Source organism: Dufourea novaeangliae, unplaced genomic scaffold, assembly GCF_001272555.1.
Source record: "Dufourea novaeangliae isolate 0120121106 unplaced genomic scaffold, ASM127255v1 scaffold6, whole genome shotgun sequence".
Lineage (NCBI taxonomy): Eukaryota > Metazoa > Arthropoda > Insecta > Hymenoptera > Halictidae > Dufourea > Dufourea novaeangliae.
In genome coordinates this window covers 1,890,320-1,916,299 of record NW_015373900.1, presented here as the reverse complement: position 1 = coordinate 1,916,299, position 25,980 = coordinate 1,890,320, and the positions used below count along the sequence as shown (strand labels likewise).

Genomic DNA, 25,980 nt, shown 5'->3' with positions numbered 1-25,980 from the left:
TATCAAATGGGGTAGATGTCCCAATTACTGTCACCTCAGAAATCAAAGTAATTCTTATATACTTGAACTTTGACTAACAAAAAGCCGACATAGTGGTGACTATTTAAATGTTTAGTGATTTTAGATACGAATATTTTATGATAAATAAGATGGTTTTTATGTATACTGCTACGTTAAGTAAAAATTGAAATTTTCATAGGTTCATTTATGTAAAGGAAAATCTAGTACGGTGGATGCACCAGTGAATGAACATTATACATATGTAAGAACGAGTAAATTAAGTTACTAAAATAAGTAAATGATTAAATATTGATTCCCTTCAATTCCTTGTTTCAAATTCAAACAATTTTCGTGCCATTAGTTAGAAATGTTCATTTACTTAACATTGTTCATTCACAGGTGAAATCTGTATTTTCTTCTTTTTAATTTAATTAATTACATTTTATTTACCGTTTACATAAAACGGTATACATATTGAAGAATCTAATTTTCATGTGCCAAATATGTATTACATATTATTATCATTTAAAATTCGATTTTAATAGTTACGAAATCTCGTAAGTTTTCTCTCATTGGTACGTTTACCCTACAATATACTGGGTTAAGAAATTCGATCGTTTACCCTAGATAGGTGTATGTTCCTTTATCGTGGTTTCCAAAGAAAGTTATTAACCTTTAGCACAGACGAGATATAACAATAGACCTAACATTTTATGGGACTTGGTGTCCCACGAAAATCACGCTGGTTCGAGCGTACTTCTCCATGAAAGTTTCCGATTTCAGGAACTATGTTCGACACCGTGATAACGCATAGCACACATACATCCGCGACTGCATATAGCAATACATACATACATTATTGCTTCGGTTTCACTAGCAAAGAATGTAATACTGATATGGTTATGGGACTTCTAACGCCCCCGAAACATGGGACAGAATTTCTTCTATTCTTATATCTTCTCTGTGCCTTTAGATTGCCGGCATATTTTAATTAAAAAAGTGGTCTTTTTTAGCCAAAAATTTATGTTCACATATACATACACCGTATGCACTGCACTGAATTTTGCGTTTTGTCAATGTCCTAAAAGGGATACTCTTGACAGTTTAAAGGTTAATCTTCACAAACGAGAAAATCACGTATCCACGCGCCCGCAATATTTCTGCATTATTTCCTAGACAACAATATTTCCTATTCCATTCAAATATTGTTGGGTTCGTTGTAGGAGGATATTTTCACTCTGGTGGACAAATAAATACAGGAAACTTTAGTAAAACTTTATTGGGTTCCCAATACGTCAATTTTGTCAATTTCAAATTGATATCAATTGTAAACTGCCTCGAATGGACATGTTCTCTCTCTCAAAGAAAGAAGAAAATAGTAGTTATCCATCACTCAACTCAATATAAATACAGTTATACATCTTACGTCAAGCATAATGGCACCAAGAAACGTCTCGTAACCTGACATTACTTGTAAAATGTCCCGAATCGACGTGATCTCTCTCTAAAAAAAAATAAGCAAAACACGGCAGTTCTCCAGCACTCAACTTATTAAATACAGTTACATTTTATTACATAAACCCCTCGGAACACACGATCATCCAATAAAGCCCGATTTTCAATTCATCGCGATATCCTCGGTGGTTCAGCGCACGCAGTGGCAGCATGGCAGGTCCCCAAAACGGTACGGGACTCTCTTTACAACCTGTTTACGGCTTCTCGCGTGTCGGTTCCGCGACCGGTTCGACAGTTATCCCCCCACCCCCCTCCAAAGCCGTTTTCCCCGCCATTCGTCCGTCTCGTGAGTGAAGAACGCTTGGTCGTTCAGAGATCAACAACGACCAACCCAGGGGTGGTTGGCCCCGGGGCGGATAATCATCGGTCGGAAACCTGGACGACCGTGTATACGATTTCCTCGAAGTTTGTGCGATTTTATTGTCGTGGGTGATTATACCGACCGGTGTAATTACGTTGTAAATGGCTTAGCCAGGGGTTCAGGGTGTATTGTTTCCGCGTTTTACGCCTGTTTACCTGGCGGACTCATGTTTTTCGACGGTTCTTCGATAACATCCTGAGAGGCGAACTACTGTATACTTGTGGTGGTGGAAGAACGTGAGAATTGGGTATTTGAATTGCCTGTTTTTTTCAAATTAATTCGTTGACCGATAAGTCGTTCGAGACTCGAAGTGATTTGAGGTTATGGTAACCCTTAACATTAGAACTACCAGCATTGAATGTATGCTAAGTTAAATTGTGTAATATTTAATGTATAATGCAATATAGCTTAGTGTACTATAATATGAAGTGTTTAAGAAATTAGAGGTTAACATAAATTCCGATGAAAGTATCTGTAAGGTTTCGATAATTTTAAAATAAAAAATCTGAAGTCCGTCATTTTGACGGACTCGGTTGTTCTAATGTTAACCGGCTTTCCATTCCACTATTGCGATATGGCTACGTGTGCGAAATTACGAAATAAAGGATTAGTATCATGTATGTTTTCATTTTGTTTTTCGTTTTCTTTTTTCATTTTTTTATTTACGTGAGCACTTTTAATATCTCAGTTGTTTTTGAAAATAGAACAAAATGTAAGAAGACAGTGTTAATTGGTTGGAAGGGGTAAATACTGTGTTACGCGAAACATTTTTCTCGAGGTTATATTTTCCGAATTTTTTAGGTTATCGGTTATTTGTCAAGACGAACCCAGACCTACAGTAGTGTGACCTTCGTTTGACTTTGAGTACGAAAAATCCACAAGTGTAAAGGAGTTGATTTAAATAATAAAGCAAGTACGATGGAGGGATTAGTGCAAAATTTATTCTAATAAATGCTGAATGTGATATTCATCAACTTTGATATATTTTTGTAGACTCTAAATGATTTTTCGTACTCAATCTCGAGATAATAATAATAAATGATAATGGATTTTTCATACTTAAGGTCACGTGAAGGTCATACCGTTATAAGTCATTGGATTGATTTTGAACTCAACTACATCATGATGTTAAAAATATATATTCCCGTTTAAAAAAACAACGATGACCTTATAATTTCGAAAAATACGACCTTGAGGAAAATTTTGTTATTTATCACAGTATTTGCCTTTCCAACAAAATAATATTTTCCTGTGACATTTCTTTTTATCTTCAAAAACAGGTGAGATACTAAAGGTGCTCGCGTTAAGTGGGACACCCTGTATATGCATATAGTTTTATACATTACTTTACTGACTACGTATATAAAAGTGGAACAGCCAAACAAATTCCGGACGCTAGCAACAGAGGCAAAAGAATGATCCGAAGTACAATACGGAGTAAATTAAGTAAACTATTCATTTAGAATAAAAGTATACAATTTCACACTTGGTCTGCCAAGCGCTTCAGCAATGAAGTGCCCAATAAACCCTGTGACCACTAAGCACAGGAACAAAAAAAATTCTCATAAAATTTTCGATTCAATTATAAACTACATACAGTAAATTATCGATGAGTGTTCGAATGCTCCTTGCACAGACAAGGAGAGGTCCCCAGGTGTAACTCTGACTTTTTAATGAGGTTTAGCACAGTGATAGATCTTGAAATTCCGAAGCCAAAGATATTTATTTCAGCTTCATACGACCATTAGTTTATGAAATATTTAATGTTCAGTGCCGAGGTGCCTTGAGACAATAATCGAGGATTTACTGTATTTGCAGTACCATTCAACTATACACTGTAGTGTGTCAGCTAAGAAAACTGTGGAGCCCAACACAGTAAGAAAACTTTTTTTCTATGACAAAATGAACATTTCTAGAAAGGTCTTCTAAGACTGGAAAGTAATATTTCTGGCCGAGTAACGAAGCAACACAGGAATCCCCGCAGGGTTCCCCTAGTCGCACGGTGGTCTCTATTCAGCCTTATATACACCTTTTCCACGGTTTTTCATACGACCCGTGTACCTTTCTCGAGGGTTTTTGTGACGTGCAAGTGGGTCAGCGACGACGTGCCGCTTGACCTGTATAATCTTTCGGGCTCCCTACCTGCTTGGGCCGTGTCACGTAGGCGCTCTCTGCCTCATTAAACGGGTGTCGAGTACGCTCGCAACACACATTTTGCCGGGAGCCACGCGGGTAAGCCCCGATTTAAACCCCTCGGAGGGCGGAACGTTTTTCACGATCGAATAAATGACGGGTACACCTGGGTCCGTATACAGGGTGTACCAAAATAGGTGTAAGTCCTTGAACTGGGTGATTCTTGGGGTGATTTGAAACAACTTTTTCCTTAACGAAAGAGTTCTCCCAGATGATTTAAACCCATAGAATACAATACTGACAAGAGTTTGCCTGCTGAAACCTGGGACACCCTGTATGCAAAAATCAGTAAGTAGTGCCAATGGTGTATTATAGTGACTATAGGTGTGACCCTCTCAGTTGGTGTGTTGTGTGATACCCTTGATTCAGGGCTGTACTTATTTGGTTCCATTTACTTTCTTTTATTACACATTTGACATATTTTTTGTACCCCTCAAATTTGGAATATTTTTTTTTCATAGGACTTCAAACTATTTGAGAGGATAACAAATGTATATTTATCTTTTGATATACGTATACCTCTAAAGCTCCAACAGCCACCACCCGCAAAATATAATACATTGCCGTCCCTGGGCGCTTGATTTGCCACAGAAATGTTTAAAGGCGTGAAGGACCCAAAACGCCTGCTGCTTTCTACGAAGTCATTATAATTCGGAAAGGCACTATACGCGATCATAATTATAGAAAAGGTAACTAGAAGAACCGGCGCCAAATTTGAAATAATAAGAACCGCAATTATTTTTGCAGCGACCTAATATTCTGGTATTCTTGAAATTATTCTGGTATTCTTGAAATTATTCTGGCATTCTTGAAATTATTCTGGTATTCTTGAAAATATTCTGGTATTCTTGAAAATATTCTGGTATTCTTGAAATTATTCTGGTATTCTTGAAATTATTCTGGTATTCTTGAAAATATTCTGATATTTTTATAATACGTTAATACAATACAACTGGTACGCTTCAGTTACATTTCTGTGAGCTGGAACGGTGCGTGAGATTTCTGAAAATTTGGTTCAAAATCGAACCAGACAGTGTTGTTCGAGGGTTAATGCAATGGCACCTGGAACCCTAGTACTGGGTAACTTCGTAATCGGCTTTGTAATTCGCAGAAAGATATATTTTTACCTTCAGCCTTTTAATGGGGGTTTGTTTAGTGACCGAAATCATGGCCGTATACATAGCCATTTGCATTCACGATAGGAACTTTGTTTAATAATAATAAAGAATATACGAAGATATTAATAGTCGTTCAGTATAGTAGAATTATTATTATTATTAAGTAATTAATAGCAGATTCAATTGAATGGTACTCTTTGGTATTGGTTTTTGTATAATGATCTATGACAACAATAATTTATTTGAACAAACGATGTGTACCATAATCAACTGAGTGTTCCATAAGGGACTCTTTATGTGTGTTACAGCTTAACTGAATTTAAAATCTTAATCTTGGTTCAATTAAGAAAGAAAGTGATGTTAGTTATGAATAACGACTGTGAACAGAAATATGGACTTATTGTACGATTGCTGAAGTTTTGACATGTTCACAATATGTATATACAGGGTGTCCCACCTAACTCTGCCACCCTTAATTATTCTCTTATTTGTCACGGTACAAAAAAGTGGTTCAGGGAAAGTTAGTGTATTTTAGGGAGAAAATTAGGCTATGAGATTGAAGGTCATCTCAAGGTCATATCTTCTGAGATTTCTCTAATGGTAACGTTTTTTTTTTAATGGAATGACCTATTTTTTTATTGCTATTACTAAAATAATAAATAATGCGATTATGGCGTTTATTTTCTGCAATTCATTTTTTGTGACCTTCCACCTCAACCAGTTACGTGTGAAATTTTCAGCCTAAGGTCATTTCAAGGTCATAGTGTGATACATTGTTCGATACGTTTTGATCTCCTTTTTGTAATGGCAAACAAAAAAATAGGGCATTCCATTTAAAAAAAACGTTACCATTAGAGAAATCTCAGAAGATATGACCTTGACATGACGATCAATCTCATAGCCTAATTTCTCCCCTAAAATAGACTAACTTTCTGCCGAACCGTTTTTTTGTACCGTGACAAATAAGAGAATGATTAGGGGTGGCAGAGTTAGGTGGGACACCCTGTATAATGACTTCCGTTGTACAGAAATAGCAGGTGAAGTTATGGTAATTTAATTTACAATTAACTCAATTCAATTTTACTAAAATATACGTGAAATAACCCGTAATGACGTGCATTTACATTATTGTATAATGTATTAAATAAGTAATTTTACAAAGTAATTAATTCAGTTATCGATTGCATGATAATTGTATTAAGTGGTATACATTGTCCGAACGAATACGAATCGCGAAAGGGAGGAATGAACTGGGAAAGCGTAAAAGATCAAAAACATTAACCACGAGTAGTCGGTTATAAATAAAACAATTTTAAATCAATGGAGCATGAAAATTAAATGTAAACGGGAGAGGCCGAATGAACGGCGGAAATGAATGAAAGAGGTGAAGAGACGGTGAAATATAGATTGGGACGGGATAATAAAGAGGGGGAAAAAGAGGATTTGGAGCGGAGAGTTCGTGAGATTCGCGTAAACGAGAAACATATTTTATAATTGCGTGGAACAGGCAAAAATCTCGACAGTATCAGCTACAACGGTATAACAAATAAAAGAATTTTAAATGAATAACAAACAGCAATTAACCGGCACGTCGACGAAAACCAAACCAACGATATACTTTATTTACATTTATAAATCAAATGGATAAAAAAGAGTGTAGTTCAGATTAAAGGAGGTTAATAAAAAAATATTTATTTCTGAAGGATGCTGCGGAAGAAGGTATATAATAAGAAGATGAAAGCAGGTAAAATTTAATTAGGTTAAAGTAGAGATACTTATTCGGTAAATAAAATAAATTTTTAATCAATAACAAGCAGAAATAAACCTACTTGTAGACAAAAACGAAAATTATAAAAATAACTGAAATAGAGAAAAAAAAGAGCGAAGTTTAAATTAAAGGAGGTTAATAACAAAATATTTATTTCGAAAGGATGCTGGGGATGGAGATACATAATAAGAAGATGGAAACAGGTAAAATTTAATTAGGTTACAAAGATAATTATTAGGTAAATAAAATGAATTTTTAATCAATAGAAATAAACCTACTCTTAAACAAAAATAAAAATTATATAAATAAAATAGGGGGTGGCAGGAGGTGGCGATGAAGGTGTTAGGTGACGAGGGGGAGGGGGAGGGGGAGGAATGGACGAGGAGAGTGGAAGAGAGAAGAGAAGAATGTGAGAGAATGAGGATTGGATGAAAGAAGAGATGAGAATGAGACTACTCTCTCTGCAGACGAGCAGAAGCGGAGGCCAGGTTAGGGAAGGGGTGTGTGTGTGTATTAGCGGGGGTAGGTTAAGAGAGCGAGAATTTTTGTAAGATGTAGGATACGTAGATTAAGTCTAGAAGTAAGAGACAAGATGTAAGGAATTGTAGCCCCTAGGGGAACAATAAATTCACATATATAAATAAATGAAATAGATAAACAAAGAAAAGCAAAGTTTAGATTAAAGAAGGTTAATAAAAAAATATTTCTCAAAGACGCTGCAGAAGAAAATACATAATAAGAAGGGGGTGAAAGAGGTAAAATTTCATCAGGTTAAGTAGCCACAACCAGGCAGAAAATAAAAAAAAATTTAAAACAATAACAAACGAAGATTAACCTACTCGTGGAGAAGAATCGAGCAGAATGATGGAAATGAAGCAAATAAATGAAAAAAATTATGAAACTACGATTAAAGGACGCTAATAAAAAAAATATTTATTTACAAAAAAAATCGAACAAGATAATGGGAATGAAACGATTGAATGAAAAAAGTATGAAATTGCGATTAAAGGAAGCTAATAAAAAAAAATTATTTATAAAAGACGCTGCACAAGTAACAACGGGGATATGGGAGTGAAAGAAACAGAATGAAAAGGGACAAAAGATGGTTCCTCTAATCGCGTCTCCTTATCGAATCTCATTGTCCGTCCTCGTCTCCCGCCCCCATTCTTCTCTTAGCCTGGTCGTGCACACCCCCGCGTCTCTCCACCCTTCCTCCACCCGAAACTCATCCACTGAGCCCGCCCCGGCCCGGAATAAATCAATACACGTGTCTGCTACTTGGTTGTACACTAGGGCCGAACCTTAAAACGGCCTCAAACGGCGCGTGGCTCGGCATGTCTGTCCCTTCGATCGGTAAGCGATGATACGAAAGGGTCATTTCACGCGAAGTTGGACACTTTTTGGAGTAACATTTGGTTGAAACTTGGACATGTTGTAGTCTTTAATGATATATAAACATATCTTGAAGGATTTTGGAAAATTTCTTCAATTGTTTGAAATATAGTGTCAACCATTTTCCAATAAATTATAACTGTTGAACTAAGAAACTGATCAAAATGGGCTTTGTGGATCCTTACAAGGGAGACATGAGCGTACCATAAAAATTATTTCTGTTAAAAAAACATATTTTCTAACCATTTATCTTGCAATTATTTAAAGAAATGCAATTTCGTAATAGCAGACCACAATTTCAAAATTTGGAAAAGATGAGGATACAGTCCTATTTATCCTCTTTATGGACAAATTTTAACAAATATAGACACTTCAGAATTGGCCATATGCAAAATTAATTGAAGTTAATGCTGCGTCGAAACACACACCAAGCTGTTGCCAATTTTTAATGTGTATTCTGAAACATGAGTTTCATGGGAACATCGTCTGTATCTTTTATTTTATCCATTCTTGGATGGTACGAAGTAGAAGCTCACCGAAAATTTTATACAAAAAACAATGGACGGCTTAAATGGGACATCCAGATCCATAGTTTCTCGATGTTGTGGACATTCCCAAATAGACAATGTATAAAGAGAAAGAAAAAAAACTCGAGGACATTTAGAAAGTACAGATTCCTACCGATTATCGTCCCGAACTGGGGTCCACGCCGGGACAATAATCTTATAGGGACAATTACTTCAGACCCTCGTAAATTCGTTTTTTGTCCGAAGTCCGAGCCTCGACAACAAAAACAGAGGGGCAACAAAGTATGTGCTTGACAGCCCCCCCCCCCAGAAGGGGAAAAGGCCTGGATAATAATCGTGTAGAACAAACCAGACGATAATCGAGTGGAGTCTGTATATCGAAGTGTGTTCGACCTAAGAAAACAACAGTTACGCAAGGCAGGCGTTGATTACGTAATGTAACATCAACAGTATCCGTAATTCAAATAACACAGCAAACGGTTTTTATCCGAAAACATTTGTTCGAAAACATTTGTCCTGTACTGTATATCTGTGTGCTTTGCGTAAAGGTGCCCTCAGACGGCGCGTGACTTGGCAAACCTGTCTCCTTGTCGGTAAATAGCGACGAAAGAGATACATTGTCGACCCATGAATGTTTTTTTATTTGAAACGAAGCTTGTCGAACAACTATGGACTGACAATTTATCTTGCGTCAGCGATTACTAACGAACGGGACAGACTCGCCGAGCCACGCGCCGTCTGAGCCCGCCTTTAGGTCGAATATTGAGGTGGCGAAAGTTTCGCCCGGCCAAAAAGCGATTCACGGGGTTGGGTTTAATTGACTTTGGAGGGGCTGTGGCCCTACCCCGACGGCGGCGTCGGGACGTTATCGCTGGAAAATAAATGCTCCGCGTCCGATTCGACCCGCGATTGTTCAATTACGGTCGGAACTGGCGGACGCCTGGCAGTCGACGCTCACTGGGGAATTTTTAATAACGCCCAATAGGGGTGGTGGTATTTTTTTTTCTGCTCCTTGTGTGGGTTGAGATGGAACGGAAGATGTAGAAAATTAATAAGCTTTGTTTTCTATTTTTTTTTTTATAATTTTTTAATTTCGATTGCAGATTAAGTATTTTGATTGTATTGGAATTATACTAGATGGGCCAAAATTGGGTACTATTACACAGGGTATCCCACCTAACGTGAACACCTTTTGATTTGCGGAAAATTTCATTTAATAAATGCTCAAAGCGATGTCCATCAATTTTGATACATTTGTATACTAATCGCTCTGTCGTGGGTATTTTGTTATTTAAATCTATTCTCGTACATTTGTGGATTTTTGGTACTCAAGGTCACACGAAGGTCACGCTATTATAGGGCATTGGATTGTCATGATGTCAACTATGACGCCACGTTGATAAAAGTATGTAGTCCCGTTTAAAGAAACAACGATGACCTTGAAGTTTCAAAAAATATGACCTTGAGAAAATGTTTGCTTATTGCAGTATTTGCCCCTTCTAATCACATAGTACTTTCTCTTCACATTTTTTTATATCTCCCAAAGCAAGTAGGATATTCAAGATGCTTACGTTAAGTGGGACCCCCTGTATATTAACTGTAGCAAACTACAAACAGGCAACTGCAATTTTGTCGATTCACTTTTTTACATAAATATACTCTAAATAATATTTAAATTTAGGTGTAAATAATATTTAGAGCCTATTTATGTAAAAAAGAAAAAATTGACAATATTGCAGCTGTCCGTTTGTACTTCGCTGATGTCGATAATTTTCATTCAAGAAATTTGTAGTAAGTATTATAATTACTGGACTGCAGATCTTTGTGCAAATATATTGATTTTCGTGAAGCAATTTAAGAAAAATTCAGTTACATTATTTTTAATGATACCACCCAATGTGGTGCATTCATAACTTTTTTTCTGTATGAAGAAGATTCTGAGTAAAATAACAAAAAGAGTATAATCGTGTAGGTTGAACAATTAATCGATATATTGAATTTCGAGAAAAGCTGTCGCTTACAGATAAAATTCACTGATATTCAACTCACCTAATTGGCGGCAAATGTCAGCCTTCAAATGGGAGGGCAGAGTCTTCTCTTTGAGCAGCGACTCGTAGTGCTCTTTGGCTAGCCTGTACTTTCCTTGTACCTCGTACAGATGGGCTATGTGAAATTTTACTGAAACACATAAAAGAAATTCAAAATTATTCACTGAAAAATCGAACGAAATACTAATTAATATACACTTTCCAATGATTTATATAAATTTTATGGCTTCGATTCTTGTAAAAATATTCTCTTGTTTGAATATTCATTCTTTTTTTTTTTAAAATAGTCTCAACAAATAGATCACACGTTAATATGAATATTTTTTCATTAATCACGGGTACCAGGTGTTAGGAAGTAAACTGTATAATAATGTAACCATAACACAGTTTGAAGTAACTAACAAACCTCCTGCGAAACCGCGAATTTCATTTCCTGTGACTTCTCTGGGCACTTCCTGTCCATAAGATTGGCAAATATAAGACTGACCCGCAAGCCGGTCGGCTCGAACTATATTACACGTCCAACTTCCGGTTGAATCAAAACGCCGCGAGAGGTTTCTCGGTAAGGAAAGTGTTTCAGAAACAGTTGGGCAAGATAAATCATTCGAGATATATAACCCGGATGGAGTCACGTGAAAATCCGTGGAGCAACACAAAATGTTTGAATTCTGGTGTCGCCATATTCCGTAAATACGGAAAAAGATAGTGGGACAATTTGAGTACATTGTATAGGAAATCGCAACATACTGGGTGTTAATAAAATGTGTTAATAAATAATGAGATGAAAATCAAGAATAGTGAAATTGCGTTACAGGCTTCGTTTGAGTTAATTGAGGAAAATATGGGCAAAATAAACGTAGAATACGTCTGCCGCGACGGGTTATTCTGTTTCTAAATGGTACCTTTGCAAAATGGTACCTCCGAAAATGGTACCTTTGAAAAATGGCAATGGTAACAGATGCTGTAGCTATTGTTCGATGTTGATAAAGATTTTTTACAGAGAAATAGTCATTACTTTTGCGTACAATGAATATTTAAACCTGTTAACCGGAGAATATGCGAGTTAACTCATCATTTGAGCTTAATTGTACCCTCCAATAATTTTTCAGTTATCTATTCGTCTAAACGTTATACTTTACTCACGTTCCTCCACGGCAATATGCATTCGATTTTAGGCATCTTTAACACTAGAACTACCAATCCCGTCAAAATGTTGCGATCGCAAATTTCTTATTTTACAATTACTCGAGTTATAGTAACACTTTTTCCGGATTTTATGTTATGTCTAATTTATTGTACATTTCATGTGATATTATATTGAAGTAGATTGTGTCATGTATTATGTATATTACGAAATTTTACAAGTTAAGTTAATATACATTCAATATTGGTAGTTCTAGTGTTAATAGTACTCATATGAGTCGTAACATTTAGAAAGTTACTCGATTGAAACGACTGAAATTCCGACAGTGTAACGTTTTCACGAAAATCTCTTACTTTTCGTTATCTATCTTATTCTTACTTTATTATCAGAACATTCTAAAATTCTCGTAATTATCTTAATTAAAGTCGTCTCGGTGATTTCAATAATATAGATTTTATTCCACTTTAGCCGGTTATAAAACACGATAAGTTTATCACGATATCGGGCCTCGTTATCGAAAAGTATTTTTATCCCCGCCGCTAAATTTAGATCATTAAATAGTGGAACGGGCTGAGCTGTCTTCCGCGTGAGTGACTCACTTGTGTGTCCCTTGGTAATCCAAAGTGACGTGATAAAGCTGTACAACGGCATGGAATCCCGTCCGGAAAGAGTAACGGCGATTCCCGTTTCGTTAATCGGGGCCTCAAGGCTTCGCTTCTCCTTTGACGTACCGTGTTGTTACTTGAAACACGCGCGATTTACCTGTTAGCCGACAAAGACGGAGTTCACTCGTCATTTGGAAATACTTTTTCACTGGGTCAAACGAGTTAACTCGTCATTTGAGAATAAAATACGTTTGACGAGACGGGTTATTCTACTATTTCTAAATGGTACCTGCGAAAAATGGTACCTGCGAAAAACGGTACCTGCGAAAAACGGTACGTCTGCAAAATGGTACCCACCTCCGAGAAATCGTACCTCTAAAAAATGGTAAACTTGAAAAATGATAATGGTAACAGGTTATTGTTCGATGTTAATAAATACTTCTTCGCTCGGAAAAACGAGTTAACTCGTAGCTAATATTGAAAAACAGTTGTTGACAAACAAACGCCTGTTGCGAAAAAGAGTAACATATTTTTTATTCTCACGTTTAATTATTATTAATATAATATTTTTTGAGTAAGTTGTTCGTTTAAAAAAAGTTAAATGCCAATCTTGTGCTTCGGCATTAAAATTTAAAAAAATCAAAAAATTGGAGTTAGCCGCTTTGGCCTGTGAACAGCTCGTATCTGAAACGATACAGTCTTTATCGTTTTAGAAATTGATTAAAAATATAAATAAGATAGATAAATGTTCCAGTTGATTAAATATGTGGATTGGATACAGAAATAATTCCCGGTCTGATATTTCCAGAAAATTATATTTTTTTTTAGCATCATCACGTTATTTCTTGTGAGCACTTTTTCTTTTAAACAAAATGTATAGACTTATGAAATTGAGTACAACCGCAGTATGAGCTATCGTTGCCACGCGTGATGTAACAATCGCTGTATCACGCTGGAAAAGGGGGTCAAGTTCGTGGAAGAAAGTGAGCAAAAGATCTCGTGGCCGCGATGCTCTGTCAAGATGTACACGCGCAGGTGTGTAATACCAGGTCGTTGCGGACGAAATGTCTGCCATTTTCATGGAACTTTATATGTCATTCGAATCCAACGAATTTTATTATAGTAGTTAAAGGACGTTTACGTTCCACAGTAAAGGATTTAAATGTTATTTCATACATGATATTTCGATACACGTGAGGTTCATACAATCATTATTAACTCTTTCGATGATTGTATCGAGTATAATCGTCATGAAAATATGGAATTTTTATTTTAACGACGAGTATACTCGTCATTAAGGAAAACATTTGTATTTGTTATTTAAAGTAAAATTTAGGTAAAACAAAAAACATGTTCGTAATTTTAACACATTTTAGAATAATTTAAGACAAGAAAAGGAAACGTACAAAAAAAAGATCACATGAAAAAAAAATATGCAACAGTATTTGTACGAGAGCTGTTTGATAACACAGTGACTTTTTTTGACAATAGATAGAGCTCAAATCGCAAGAGTAATTTTGTCATTTTATTCGAATTTATTTCAATTTTACAGCGAATGCATTACGCGAATGATGACCACTGTTAATTGTTTTCATTCATAAAAGTGTAACGAAATGTACCAATCGATACGAGCCACGTTTCACACGCAACGACCCCAATAACCAGGGCACTTTCCACGCGGCGGAAGTATCGATTTCGTCGCGGCGCGCTAAATAACACATTAAAACTGTGCAACGTGGAATTAACTAAGTTTCAAGGATTATCGCAAGTTTTCATCGTGGAGTTAATTTCATAAAATTAAAATACTGCGAAAGTATTCTATGAATTTATAGCGTAATAGGCCTCTGTGAAATGCAACGAAAGACAGAAATTCCATCGAATGCAACGAGTTCTCTATTTTATACTTAACCCAATAAGATAGGTACTTAAGGGGGTTTACCACTGTAAAGTCTTAAAAAAATTGTCATTTCTCGGGGATTTTTGTTTTCAGTGAACGAAACATTCAACATAAATGAAGTGTTGTCTATTTATTAATACAGTTATTGAGAGTATAGAAGAATTTGTTTTCTTAATGATTGTATCTTCAACTACTAACAACAATTAAAAATTGATGTTAATAATAAGATAAAACTTTGTAAAATATATATATATATATATATATATATATATGATTCGGAAAACTGAAAATTCTTTCGGTTTTTGTTTTTCGTTGCACGATATATGTGAAGTCAGATCCGAAAACGGGACGAACTTTTGCATCACACAGATGCGAATAAAACGATAAGTAACAATTCCAGTACTCAAATAAAATGATATTAATATAATTATCATTAATAATAGTCGTGAAATTTTAGTGTAAAGACAGCCCTTTACACTGTCAGTAGCAGCTGCCGATACATTCATTTTTACTGGAACGATGACGCGTAGTCGAACGGTTAAAGAAAAACGAGGATAAAGGACTCACTTTCAAGCTTTGAGAAGGAAGCAGGTGTCGTGGCATCGATCAGAGCGAGCGTCAGGTGCTTGAGGGCGGCGTCAAAGTCAGCGTGGACCTTCAGCATCAAGCCGAGCCGTAGGTGAACCTCGCAGGCCCGTGGAAAACCAGGTTCCACCCACAGCACCTGCTGGAATGCCTTCACGGCCCTGCAACAGTACAAGTTACTTCGTTATTACCGATAGTCTCAGTTTCACCTGTGCACTTAATCCCTTAAGGTAGCTTTCGCAAATGTTTAATATTAAATTTAGTTGAAAATTCAACAAAAAATTCTTAAAAGCTGCAACTTTCGATTGCTACCAAAAAATAGCAAGGTCAATGATAAAATTATTAAAAAGAAACGTTATAAAAATTCCCTTCTAACACGGGCCTTATGGAACTGTAATTGATAGTGAAAGATTAATGATTTCTTATTTGGCTACAAAAAATTATGTTTTTATCCAAAATTACGTGGTTATAGATTTTTTTACGGAGATTATGATGGCACAAAAAAAAGATATGTTAACGATCACATAAAACTGAAACATTAAGATCAATGTATGCAAAATTAGGTTTCAATGCGTTTGATGGTATCTTCTGGGAGACAATAAGGAAACAGAATTTTGCTTTTTCTACTTATTTGTACATTTTTTTTTTCATTTTAGTATTTTGTAGTAGCTTACAATATTAATAGTTCAAATTACATTGGTAAAATTGATGCAAAGTATAAAGGGCCATACGGAGCCCCAGCTAGATACGATACGTAATAGCTCTAAAAGCAAACTATTTTTGCGAATTTTTCTTTTTAGAAAATTACTGATGATATAGGAATAAATGATCTTGAAACATAAGAAGCCATGCTTAAATTATAGTTTCGTTTTATTATGTGTAATAACATTATAATAGGAATTATGAAATGTAACTGTGATAAAAGTGAAAAAATAGTTAAATGTCAACAAATTTAAAATGGCATTAGACGGTTTCAAAATGTTAAAATGTTCTCCTGAATCATTTATAGTTATGTGATTGACACACAAAAATACAACAAAATGTTTCTTTGGTAATTTTTAACAACACTAGCACTATCAAACCCGTCAAAATGACGGGACTCGATTTTGTTATTTTATAATTACTGATATTATAAAAGTGCTTTCATCGATATTCATGTCGACATTTAATTCACATTATGCTATACAATATCATATAGTATAAATATTAATATATTATGAAATTTAATTTATGATACATTCAATGCTGGTAGTTTTAGTGTTATATAATGTGGGAATGAAAGCGTTAAGAGATAGAATACAATTTTCGTTCTTATTTCTGACTACAGAAATCACTTAATAGTACTTAATTTTGCATGAAATTTCGTAGTGTTCGATAAAAATCACGTATTTCCACGACACTTCGTTCGTGATCGCGCGGACAGGTCGGCAACCTGTTACGCCATTGGGTTGCTACGGGCGATTCGAGGAAGCGCGGTTAGCAACCTGTCCAAAACGGTGCACGCGTGGCGTACAATATGTATGTATGCATTGCACCGTCTCATATGAGGTTGACGATGGAACATCAAAGCCTCGAATCCATCAATCCCGTCCGACACCGTTGATTTAACGCTGGCTTCTAGCCAGAAGCCTCCGAGAGCCGAAATAAAGCGACCCCCCCCCCTCCAGTGGCTTGTTACTGACCGGATAGTTCAGCGTAATGATCGATCTAACATAGTAAAATTCTCAAATATTCAAAATATTATTTTAATCTTTCATTACTTATACGAAATATTGTTGCTTATTATGAACAGTATTTATTTAAGAATATTTTAACCTACAATATAGATAAAAACCTCCTACACCTCGTATAATAATGTCCTCAACAGTAGGTAATACTATTTATTGTTATTTAGTTGCAAATTAAAAAAATACATAGTAAATGTAATAAAAAAAAATTTAGTAGTCTGTGCGGGGCTAGAACAACGTCCAAAAAAATTTCGCAGCCGTCCTGTAAGAGGGAGGTGTAACCGTTCCATCAACGATGCTTTTGGAAATACACTAAATATTTTAGTACCATAACGGACACAGCATAGTTTTAATTAGGTTGATTCAACTTTTATAATTTATATACTGTTTTATTGGATATGGAAATATTTAAAATCGTATAATATAATTACTTAACAAAGGAGACACTTTTTATCCCAGTTTTAAAAATGCGTTAAAGGCAGCCACCGGTTGATCGTAGTTTCACTGCTGTGAACTAAATTTTCACCTTTTCAGTTGAGAAATTCAAGTATCCTCTTCCAAGAATAAAGAAAAAAAAATGAAAGAATAGGTTTGTTCAATAACGATATTTTGGATTTCAAAGTAACAAGATACAATATATAGTATATACATATATCAGTCTCACTATTTTAAAATAACGATTTAAGGATCTGGACGTTAAATGATTAATGAAGGCAACATACTAACACTGACGGGAAGTGATTTGTAAATGTTCTGATACCATAACTTTTACTTTATCGTAACAGATTACAGAACGAGTTACTGTTCCATTAATCAAGACCTCTGGTTCCATACTTTTACCCAAAGGAATCGATCGTCCGAAGAATCAAATCGGAATCGAACATTTCTACTCTAAACACGATTACAGAATTGGGAAAACCCCCGAATAACATTGTAATCTTACAACAACTTAATTCTAGTTTTCTTAGTTCTTGAACACCTAACCCTGTTTTTTGTTACTACACCGACGAGCAAACTCGGCTTCCGCTAGGGGAAAAGCGATGTAATAGAAAGACCTCCTACCATGCTCCTACAACTTGGTATTAGAAATTACTGAAATGTATGCCAAATTAACATTCGAATTAACATTTGTTTCAGTACCTGAAATAAATTTACCAAGTAGTAGGGGGCCCTTCTCTTACGTCACTTTTTCCCCTAGTGGCGTAAAGGAAGGGCCTTCTATCACTTGATCTCGGGACTTATTGAAATTTATGCTAAGTTAACATTTGATTTAACATTTATTTAGGTAATTGAAATAAATTTACCAAGTGGTAAATTATTTTCAATTTACCAAGTGGCCTTTCTCTTACGCTACATTTTCCCCTAGCGGAAGTCGAGTTTGCTCGCAAGGCTACAAGTTTCTTACTTTCGTAGAATACGACAATTTTTAAGAACCTAACCTAAAACTCACCGTGTTACACAAATGGTTACCTGTATACTATAAATAAACACAACTATAAAATCTTAAACCCTATTATTTCTCGATGCAAGTTCCATAGTGTTTGTGGATAATCAACGACAGAAGGAAACACCGAGAGAAATATTATTCGTCGTTAATAGACCAGAGGACGGCTGCATTGTTCCCATCGGCGACGACGGGGATGGGGCGGAAGTAACGAGGACGTTAATTCCGCGACGGTTCGCCCGACGACAAATTAATTGGAGCTCTACGGCGAACTGAGCCAGCACAATGAGAGAAGCAAACCGACGATGAGGAAGAAAAAAAGAGAGAGAGAGAGAGAGAAAGACGAAAAAGATGGCCGTTGCTCTTCGCGTAAAGGCGGTTGTAAATTCATTCACAGGAGGACCCAGTCATCGTTTCATTCACCCGCGTTTCCTTTCGGGGTTCGTTGTCTTCGGGAATGAGTCACTGTTACACAGAGATACTCTCTTGTGTTGGCAGTGAGTGTGTGTGGGGAACGAGAAATGTCAGTGACTGTGGTTCTTGCAAAATATCCGCGAGAACCGTGATCATCGAATACGTTGAGAGAGCGCCTTAACCTTAAAGATGCATATGATTTCATACCCATTTGAATATTTATTCTTAGATTTCTTTATTGTATAATGAAATAATTGCATGTGGCTTTGTGTACTCCTTCCAATAATTAAAAATATTTCTAGATATATTTCTTTTAATAAACACTGTATTTGCTCACGATAAATAATGAACTAATAGTCACGGTAACACCGTTTTTCCACATATTGTCGCTAAAGTGATAAAGTAGGCGTCCACTATTGTGGACAAATGCAGTTGGTGAGTTAAAGAAAATATTATTTCACGACTGTCAAAAAATAATACAAAAGTCGAGGTTCCGTTACAAGAAATAAGAGAAAAAGACACATATTTTAAGGGTTTTCAATGAATGTAAAAATTCGTGATACTGTGAATTCAAAAAAGTCCCACACATACTTCGAAAGTTTTTCGTAACCAGTAATTTTTAACACGCGTATAGAACAACTAATAAGATTGAAGTAGTTTGAATAAAAAAAATATATATATCCGTTGCACATTGTCCCATATTGGATGTTTTCAAAAAATACGAAAATTTGAGAGAAAACAAAAGATGAAAAATCAATTCTTTGGAAACAGATATTTTCTACTATTTATTAACATCTTAATGTACAGTCACATATTGTTGTTATGTACTATTACTTCTTAAGTTTATCTCGATTTATTAAAGTTATAACCATAACTAAATATGCATTTATTTTTTGTCACCCTGTATATTCTGATAGAAAATTAAAAAGCTGTGTGTAACCCAGTATATTGAGGTTTCAGGTTGATGTTAAAAAATAATAGAAATATAAAGAATCAAAAAAGTGGTACCTTTTTGTCCTTTACTCTAACAAGTATTGGAATATACAGGGTGATTCAACGAAATCTGCTACCTAAATCACTTATAAACTATTTGTTATATGAAAAAATGTTTCAAACAAAAGTTAGGTAGTATTAAGGAGGGCACAGAATGCAATAAATAGTTGTTTGCTATTTTGCTTTTTTATCGAGACATGAAGGTCACCTTGAGTTTTTTAAATTGTAATATGTAAAATTTGATTCTGTAATCGGAATGAGTGTTAAACGTTGAGTAAAAAACTATTGGGGTATATAGGTCGAAAAACTAACAATTACTGAGATATTCTTCAGTAAATGGAGATAAACTTTGGTGAATGTAAAATCCGTACGAAGCGTAACCTAAAATTGGGGGATATATTTGAAGATATATTCTTATAGGGAGATATCTCTATTGGGATATATGGGTCGAAAAACTAACAATTACTGAAATATTCTTCAGTGAATAGTGAAACTTTCGTGAATGTAAAATCCGTACCAAGTTTAACCTAGAATTACGGGGATACATTTGGAGATACATCTTTTAACATAGGAGATATCTCCTATATTACTAAGAGTTCTAATCTAGTACTAACTGTAACGTCAAACGAAAGACAACGAATCGACACGTCGTGACTGTGGTTACAGCGCGTCACCGTTTGTTACGCCACATGTGTACCGACTGATCATCTGTTTCGTATTTTTTCACTCGACCCACGGCGGATGATAAAACAGTGCAGCGTGACTCGTTAGACTGGTACAAGCTGTTTTGCGTTGAATCGATGTTTCAGCCTGTAAATATGCCGGGTCAATGGCAGAACGGCGGCAACAAACGAGCGTCACCGACCGTCTGAGTGAGTGTATTGGATTTCGTCTCTGTTTCGTCACGATTGCGATAGGTCGGGCGTGCGCGCGTGGCCCCAGTGCTGCTTCGCGAACGGATGCTCTATTTTTTGTTATAGCCATCATGGGTGACAGCGTGTCGCTTGATCACTTATGATCCAAATTATTGTGGATTATTCGGTGAGAAGTTGAGGTTAGGAAGGGTTTAGATGGTGTAGTAAGATAGTTATATGTATAGAAATGGTGAAGTTGGGTTTAGGAATGTTCAGATGGTGTAGTCAGGAAGTAATATAAAAAAGGGTGAGAAATTGAGGTTAGGAAGGTTTAGAAGCTAAAGAGTGTGTGGCAGCTATTTTGGCGGGATAAATCAAATGTGTTTTAAAAAACGACCACTTATTCAAAGCAAAAAACAGATTTTGTGTTGGTTAGAGGTTATTTAAGTAAAACAAACCACTTATTTAAAGATAAAAAGTAAAGTTTATCTTTTAAAGCAGAAAATGGCAACGCAAATAAAACAAATTACAATTCGAACGACACTGAACGAACAAAACGTGCTTAACGCTAGACCTTCGCTGTTCTTGTGTTTACACTGATTATCAATTCATAGTCAAGGCCAACGTTTTCTACACAGTCTAAATATGAATCGTACACGCGTATATGAACATGTACACATATCACTGAACACAAAATTTATGGATTGACGAATGAAAAAAAAACTTTTTGATAATTGTCTTCTTTTTATAGTTTTCCTTAATGGTATACTGTAAGTGAGTGAATTTTAGTTAATTAATACTGAAATTTGAGATGAAAGTGTCATTGACGAGTACAAACTGGCACGAATACATGCACCACAATTCTTTGCTATTTTCAGTAAGAGGGGAACTATGGTTGAGCAAAGGATTGCAAGGCCCATAGGCTGCAATAGTATGATTCACGAAACCATGAGATGAAAATCATGAGTTTCTAGATGTCAAGGTCAGTTTCATGTGTTTCAACGGAATCACATATAACTGGTATAATACTGGATAACCTAAAACTGGAACAAGATAACCTTTAAATGTGTACGAAACAAAAGGTTGTTCACGTTAGATCAACTGATCAAGAAATCAATTTTACTTCGCTATTTTAATTCTAAAATCAGAATTTTCGTCCTTTCATTGAACGACAAAGAGATTTCTCGAGTGGTCTCGGTACATCTCGAGCAGACACGAAATGAAAAGAACGCGATCGAGGGAATCTCGAGGCTCTCCCGTCGTTATTCATAGGGATGGGTTTTGAAAAGGCGTGAGTTGAAACGGCATTTAAATGAAGCCATTAAAACGGCGACGTGGCGCATCCGTTTATCGTTGCGCAGCCGAGGGCATTTCGGATTTCCTGGTGTCGTGCGTGAGTCCGTCGCGGAAGCGCGTCCACGGAGTCGCGACGCGGCCGTTTCTCCGAAGGGTGCATTTTAATGCACCCTTTCGGCGTGGCCGGCCAATTTAGCACTTCATAAATTAATTAACACGCATATGACTCTATTAACAGCCGTTTTGTCGTGGGCACGACCACCTGAGACGACACTCGGCCGACCCTACACACGCGACTATGAAATGTTACTCGCGAGGCATAATCGAAAATCGAGGAATAATCGAGAATCGAGGCATAATCGAAAATCGAGAATCAAATAATAATAAAGATTCAAGGAGTAACCCAGAATCGAGGAATAATCAAGAATCGAGGCATAATCGAAAATCGAGGAATAATCGAGAATCGAGGCATAATCGAAAATCGAGGAATAATCGAGAATCGAGGAATAATCGAGAATCGAGGAATAGTCGAGAAACAAGGAATAATAGAATTGAAAAATAATGGAGAATCCAAGAACAATTAAGAATTGAGAAAAATCGGATACTAGCCCGGATGAAAGATTCGATACAGATATCGATGATATGTATAGTTAACCTTCAAAATGCGTGGACCGTCGAAGCCGACGGTTGGTTCGATCGTGATCGACGACGAGATTTCACAGACATATATGCATGTAAGATGATGTGAGAAGTTGTGTGATAATAATAATTAATATTATTATTTATAAACGGGTTATGAACCCTTTGGTACAATATACAAGTATATAAAAGTCTAGAGGACAAACGAAAAGTTTAGGTATACAATAATGCGTAAAGATATACTAGAGTTTACAAAAATTTATAGTACTATACAGAAGGTTTAACAAAATTTATCGACGGTTCTACAGGACTATATGAACAATTACAAAAATAAACAGCAAAAGGAGGAGAAAAAGTTTACAAAAGTAATTACTAGAATATACAGAAAGTTACGATTATGTAGAAAGAAATGCATAATTATCGATAAAATAACCAATAATGGAATGGAAAACAGAGAAAGAACTATATAAAAATATTAGAAAATTAACAATAAAAGATAAGAATCCAAATAAGGATCGCTTAAATACAGGAAGAGAGTTAGTTTTAGAAGAAAACGACATTACAAAATGAGTTGGCATTTGCGCAAATGATAGAATGCCGATCTGATGAGATGAAACGAATGACGTAAGCGTTGTGGTCGTATATACCATTACTAATCATCAGTCAAAGGGATCATTTTCTTGTATTACCTCGATTTTAATGATCTGGCAGGATTTAGGAATTTTGAATTTAACTTTGTTTGGATCACGAGTCAACTGCGAATACAACGAAAGTTTCCTGGAATAGTTCCTGCGGCTTTGAAAAAGAAAAAAAGGGTGGCCAGGAATCACCTCCGAGCTACGTTAATTACAGAATCAGGACCAGGAACGTAACAAAAGGCCCTTTAAATACCGCGAAACGGAGCAACACGAAATCCTTCCTTTCCGTGAAGCAAACACAACCCCTTTTTAATAACTTCCTCGTTACAGTTCGCCCGATCTTGATCGTGCGCGCGGCACACGCACGCCACACGCTACCAGAAATTCACCAGCGCGGAGTTCATTTGCTCGCAAGACAGGCCAATTTCTGACAGGCAACAAAAAACGAAGAATTAGTGGTTGTCGACCACTTTTAACAGCGTTGCACATGGACGACATCAAACCAACATCGATCTATTCACATTATTTGGGTATTCCACACGAAATCTTTTGTGTTAACATTTTGGATTTTTTTGACACTTGGATATGTTATAGTCTCTAGTGATATACAGGGTGTTCTGCTCAAAACAGGCCACCTAAATATCTTCTCTATCTGTGATCATACGAGAAATATTTTTTCCGTAATTTAAATGGTTTCAAGAGATGAATCAGATGGTGGAAAAATATACATAATACATAATTGTAACTATAATTGTATAAGTGAATTTAGAGTAAATTTACAAGTAAATTAAAATTTTTTAGAGGTTAAGGTCATTTCAGGGTCATGGATGAATTCATAATAATATTGGCTGTCACACACAACAGGAAAAATTATGTACATATGCGTAAAAAAACATGGATGACCTTGAAAAAATCCATTAAAAAATGACACTATTGATAAGTTTCATTTTGATAAGTTTCTTAATTCAACAGATAATTCATGTTAACTTCAATTAATTTTCATATGGCAAATTTTAAAGTCCATATTTTTTAAAATTTGTTCATACAGACAAAAATAGGGCATAACCTCATTTTTTTCGAATTTTTAAATTGACTAATTTCTCCACTTTCCTATTGCAATAAACATTGTAAACGATCTGAGACAATGCATTCTTAAAATATTTTAATCATCGTTACAAGAACGTACTACAATAAATCCTCGATGAGTGTTCGAAGGCTCTTCGGTACTGATAAGGTAAAGTCCTCAGGTATAACGCTGACTTTTTAATGGGGTTTAGCACCGTGACAGAGCTTGGACTTTTGAAACCAGTGATACTTGTTTCAGTCGTATACGACCATTACTTTACGAAATATTTAATGTTCAGTGCCGAGGAGCCTTCGTACACTCATCGAGGATTTACTGTAATCAGTCATTCTGTTATGGTAATTCTGGTATTGATGGAAACTGCCATCGAGCAAACTGTTTCTAAACTTGTTTACAACAGAAGAAGGTGTATCTTCACGACGAATTCGAGTGAACGTGAAAGAATGCTCGTTTATAAGCGAATTTCGTCGAAGTGGCGGGAACAACGAGCATCCGTTTGCCTGGTGTAAATACGGCTTGAAGACAATGCGCCCGAAAACGCAGAAACTGGCGAGCTGCGGTTTTTCAGGAGGAATGGAAAGCGAGTTTCTCCATGGGCGGATTTTACAATTGTTGCGTGGGTGTCGAAACATATTCCCGCTGTGTGACATTCAGGCCACCCTGTGGATGCCGTAGCGCCGCCATTATTGCGCAAGATTGTACTATATAGGGTTTGTCGGTTTTTAAAAACCGGTTTTTTTGGATAATTTTGTGAAATTCGAAAACCAGTGAATTTAAAAAATCGGTTGCAGATACTAGGGTTAAGATGTACAAATTAATTGATTATTTAATTGAAAACTTACATTTTAACTTGAAAGCTACAGATAATTCATTATTCGACCGATCGACCCAGTGTGAATCGACGCAGCGTTCACTTCAATTAATTTTCATACGAACAATTTTAAAGTGTCCACATGTTTGAAAATACGTCCCTAAAGAGGACAAACAGGGCTATATTCTCATTTTTTTTTCAAACTTTTAAATATTTCGTCAGTATAAAAACAGGGCATTTATTTAAAAGAATTGCAAAATAAATGGTTAAAAAATATTTCTTTTTAACTGAAATCATTTTTATTTGGTACTCTTATGTCTCCACTGTAAGTACCCACAAATCTCATTTCGATCAGTTCATTAGTTCAATAGTTATAATTTATTGAAAGAAGGTTGACTGCTGTAAAATCCACAATTTGAAAAATTTTCAAAAACCCTTCGAGATACGTTTACATATCGCTAAAGACTACAACACATCCCAATTTGAAGAAAATCCAAAATGGTGCTCAAAAAAGTGTCTGATTTCGCGTGGAATGATGATCCAACAATGACCTAAACCTCAACATCTCCGACATTGTTGACGAGTCACGCACACGGCTGAATCGCGTTTCTCTTGTGCACTCGTAAGGGGACAGACAAAACCCTCGATACCCTCGATAAAGTTAATTTTATATATATATATATACGTTCGATTCTGCAGGTGAAAAAAACCCTGAACAGCTGGCCGTTCCGGTTATTGCAACAATCAGCCAACACCGATACTTAATTGGATGGACTTCATTCCGTCATGAAATATGCAGACGGTGATTTACGACATGCACCAGTAACGGGAGTACTTTATACTTATAGCTCCCATATCGACCTACAGTTTTCGCGCGGAGCTTCGAGCATACAATGGAGTAAAAGTTACCTGGAAACTCTTCATGGG

General features: G+C 35.9%; 1 protein-coding gene across 2 annotated transcripts in view; it reads right to left on the bottom strand.

The window, feature by feature from the left end:
• LOC107193622 (histone demethylase UTY) overlaps positions 1 to 25,980 on the bottom strand; it is a 157,694-nt gene that overhangs the window by 12,938 nt on the left and 118,776 nt on the right. For both annotated transcript variants that reach the window (XM_015583107.1, XM_015583108.1), the window contains 2 exons: positions 15,136 to 15,314; positions 10,924 to 11,052 (listed from right to left, as the gene is read on the bottom strand). In XM_015583107.1, coding sequence (XP_015438593.1) covers positions 10,924 to 11,052; positions 15,136 to 15,314 — 308 coding nt within the window. The remainder of the gene's footprint in view (positions 1 to 10,923; positions 11,053 to 15,135; positions 15,315 to 25,980) is intronic.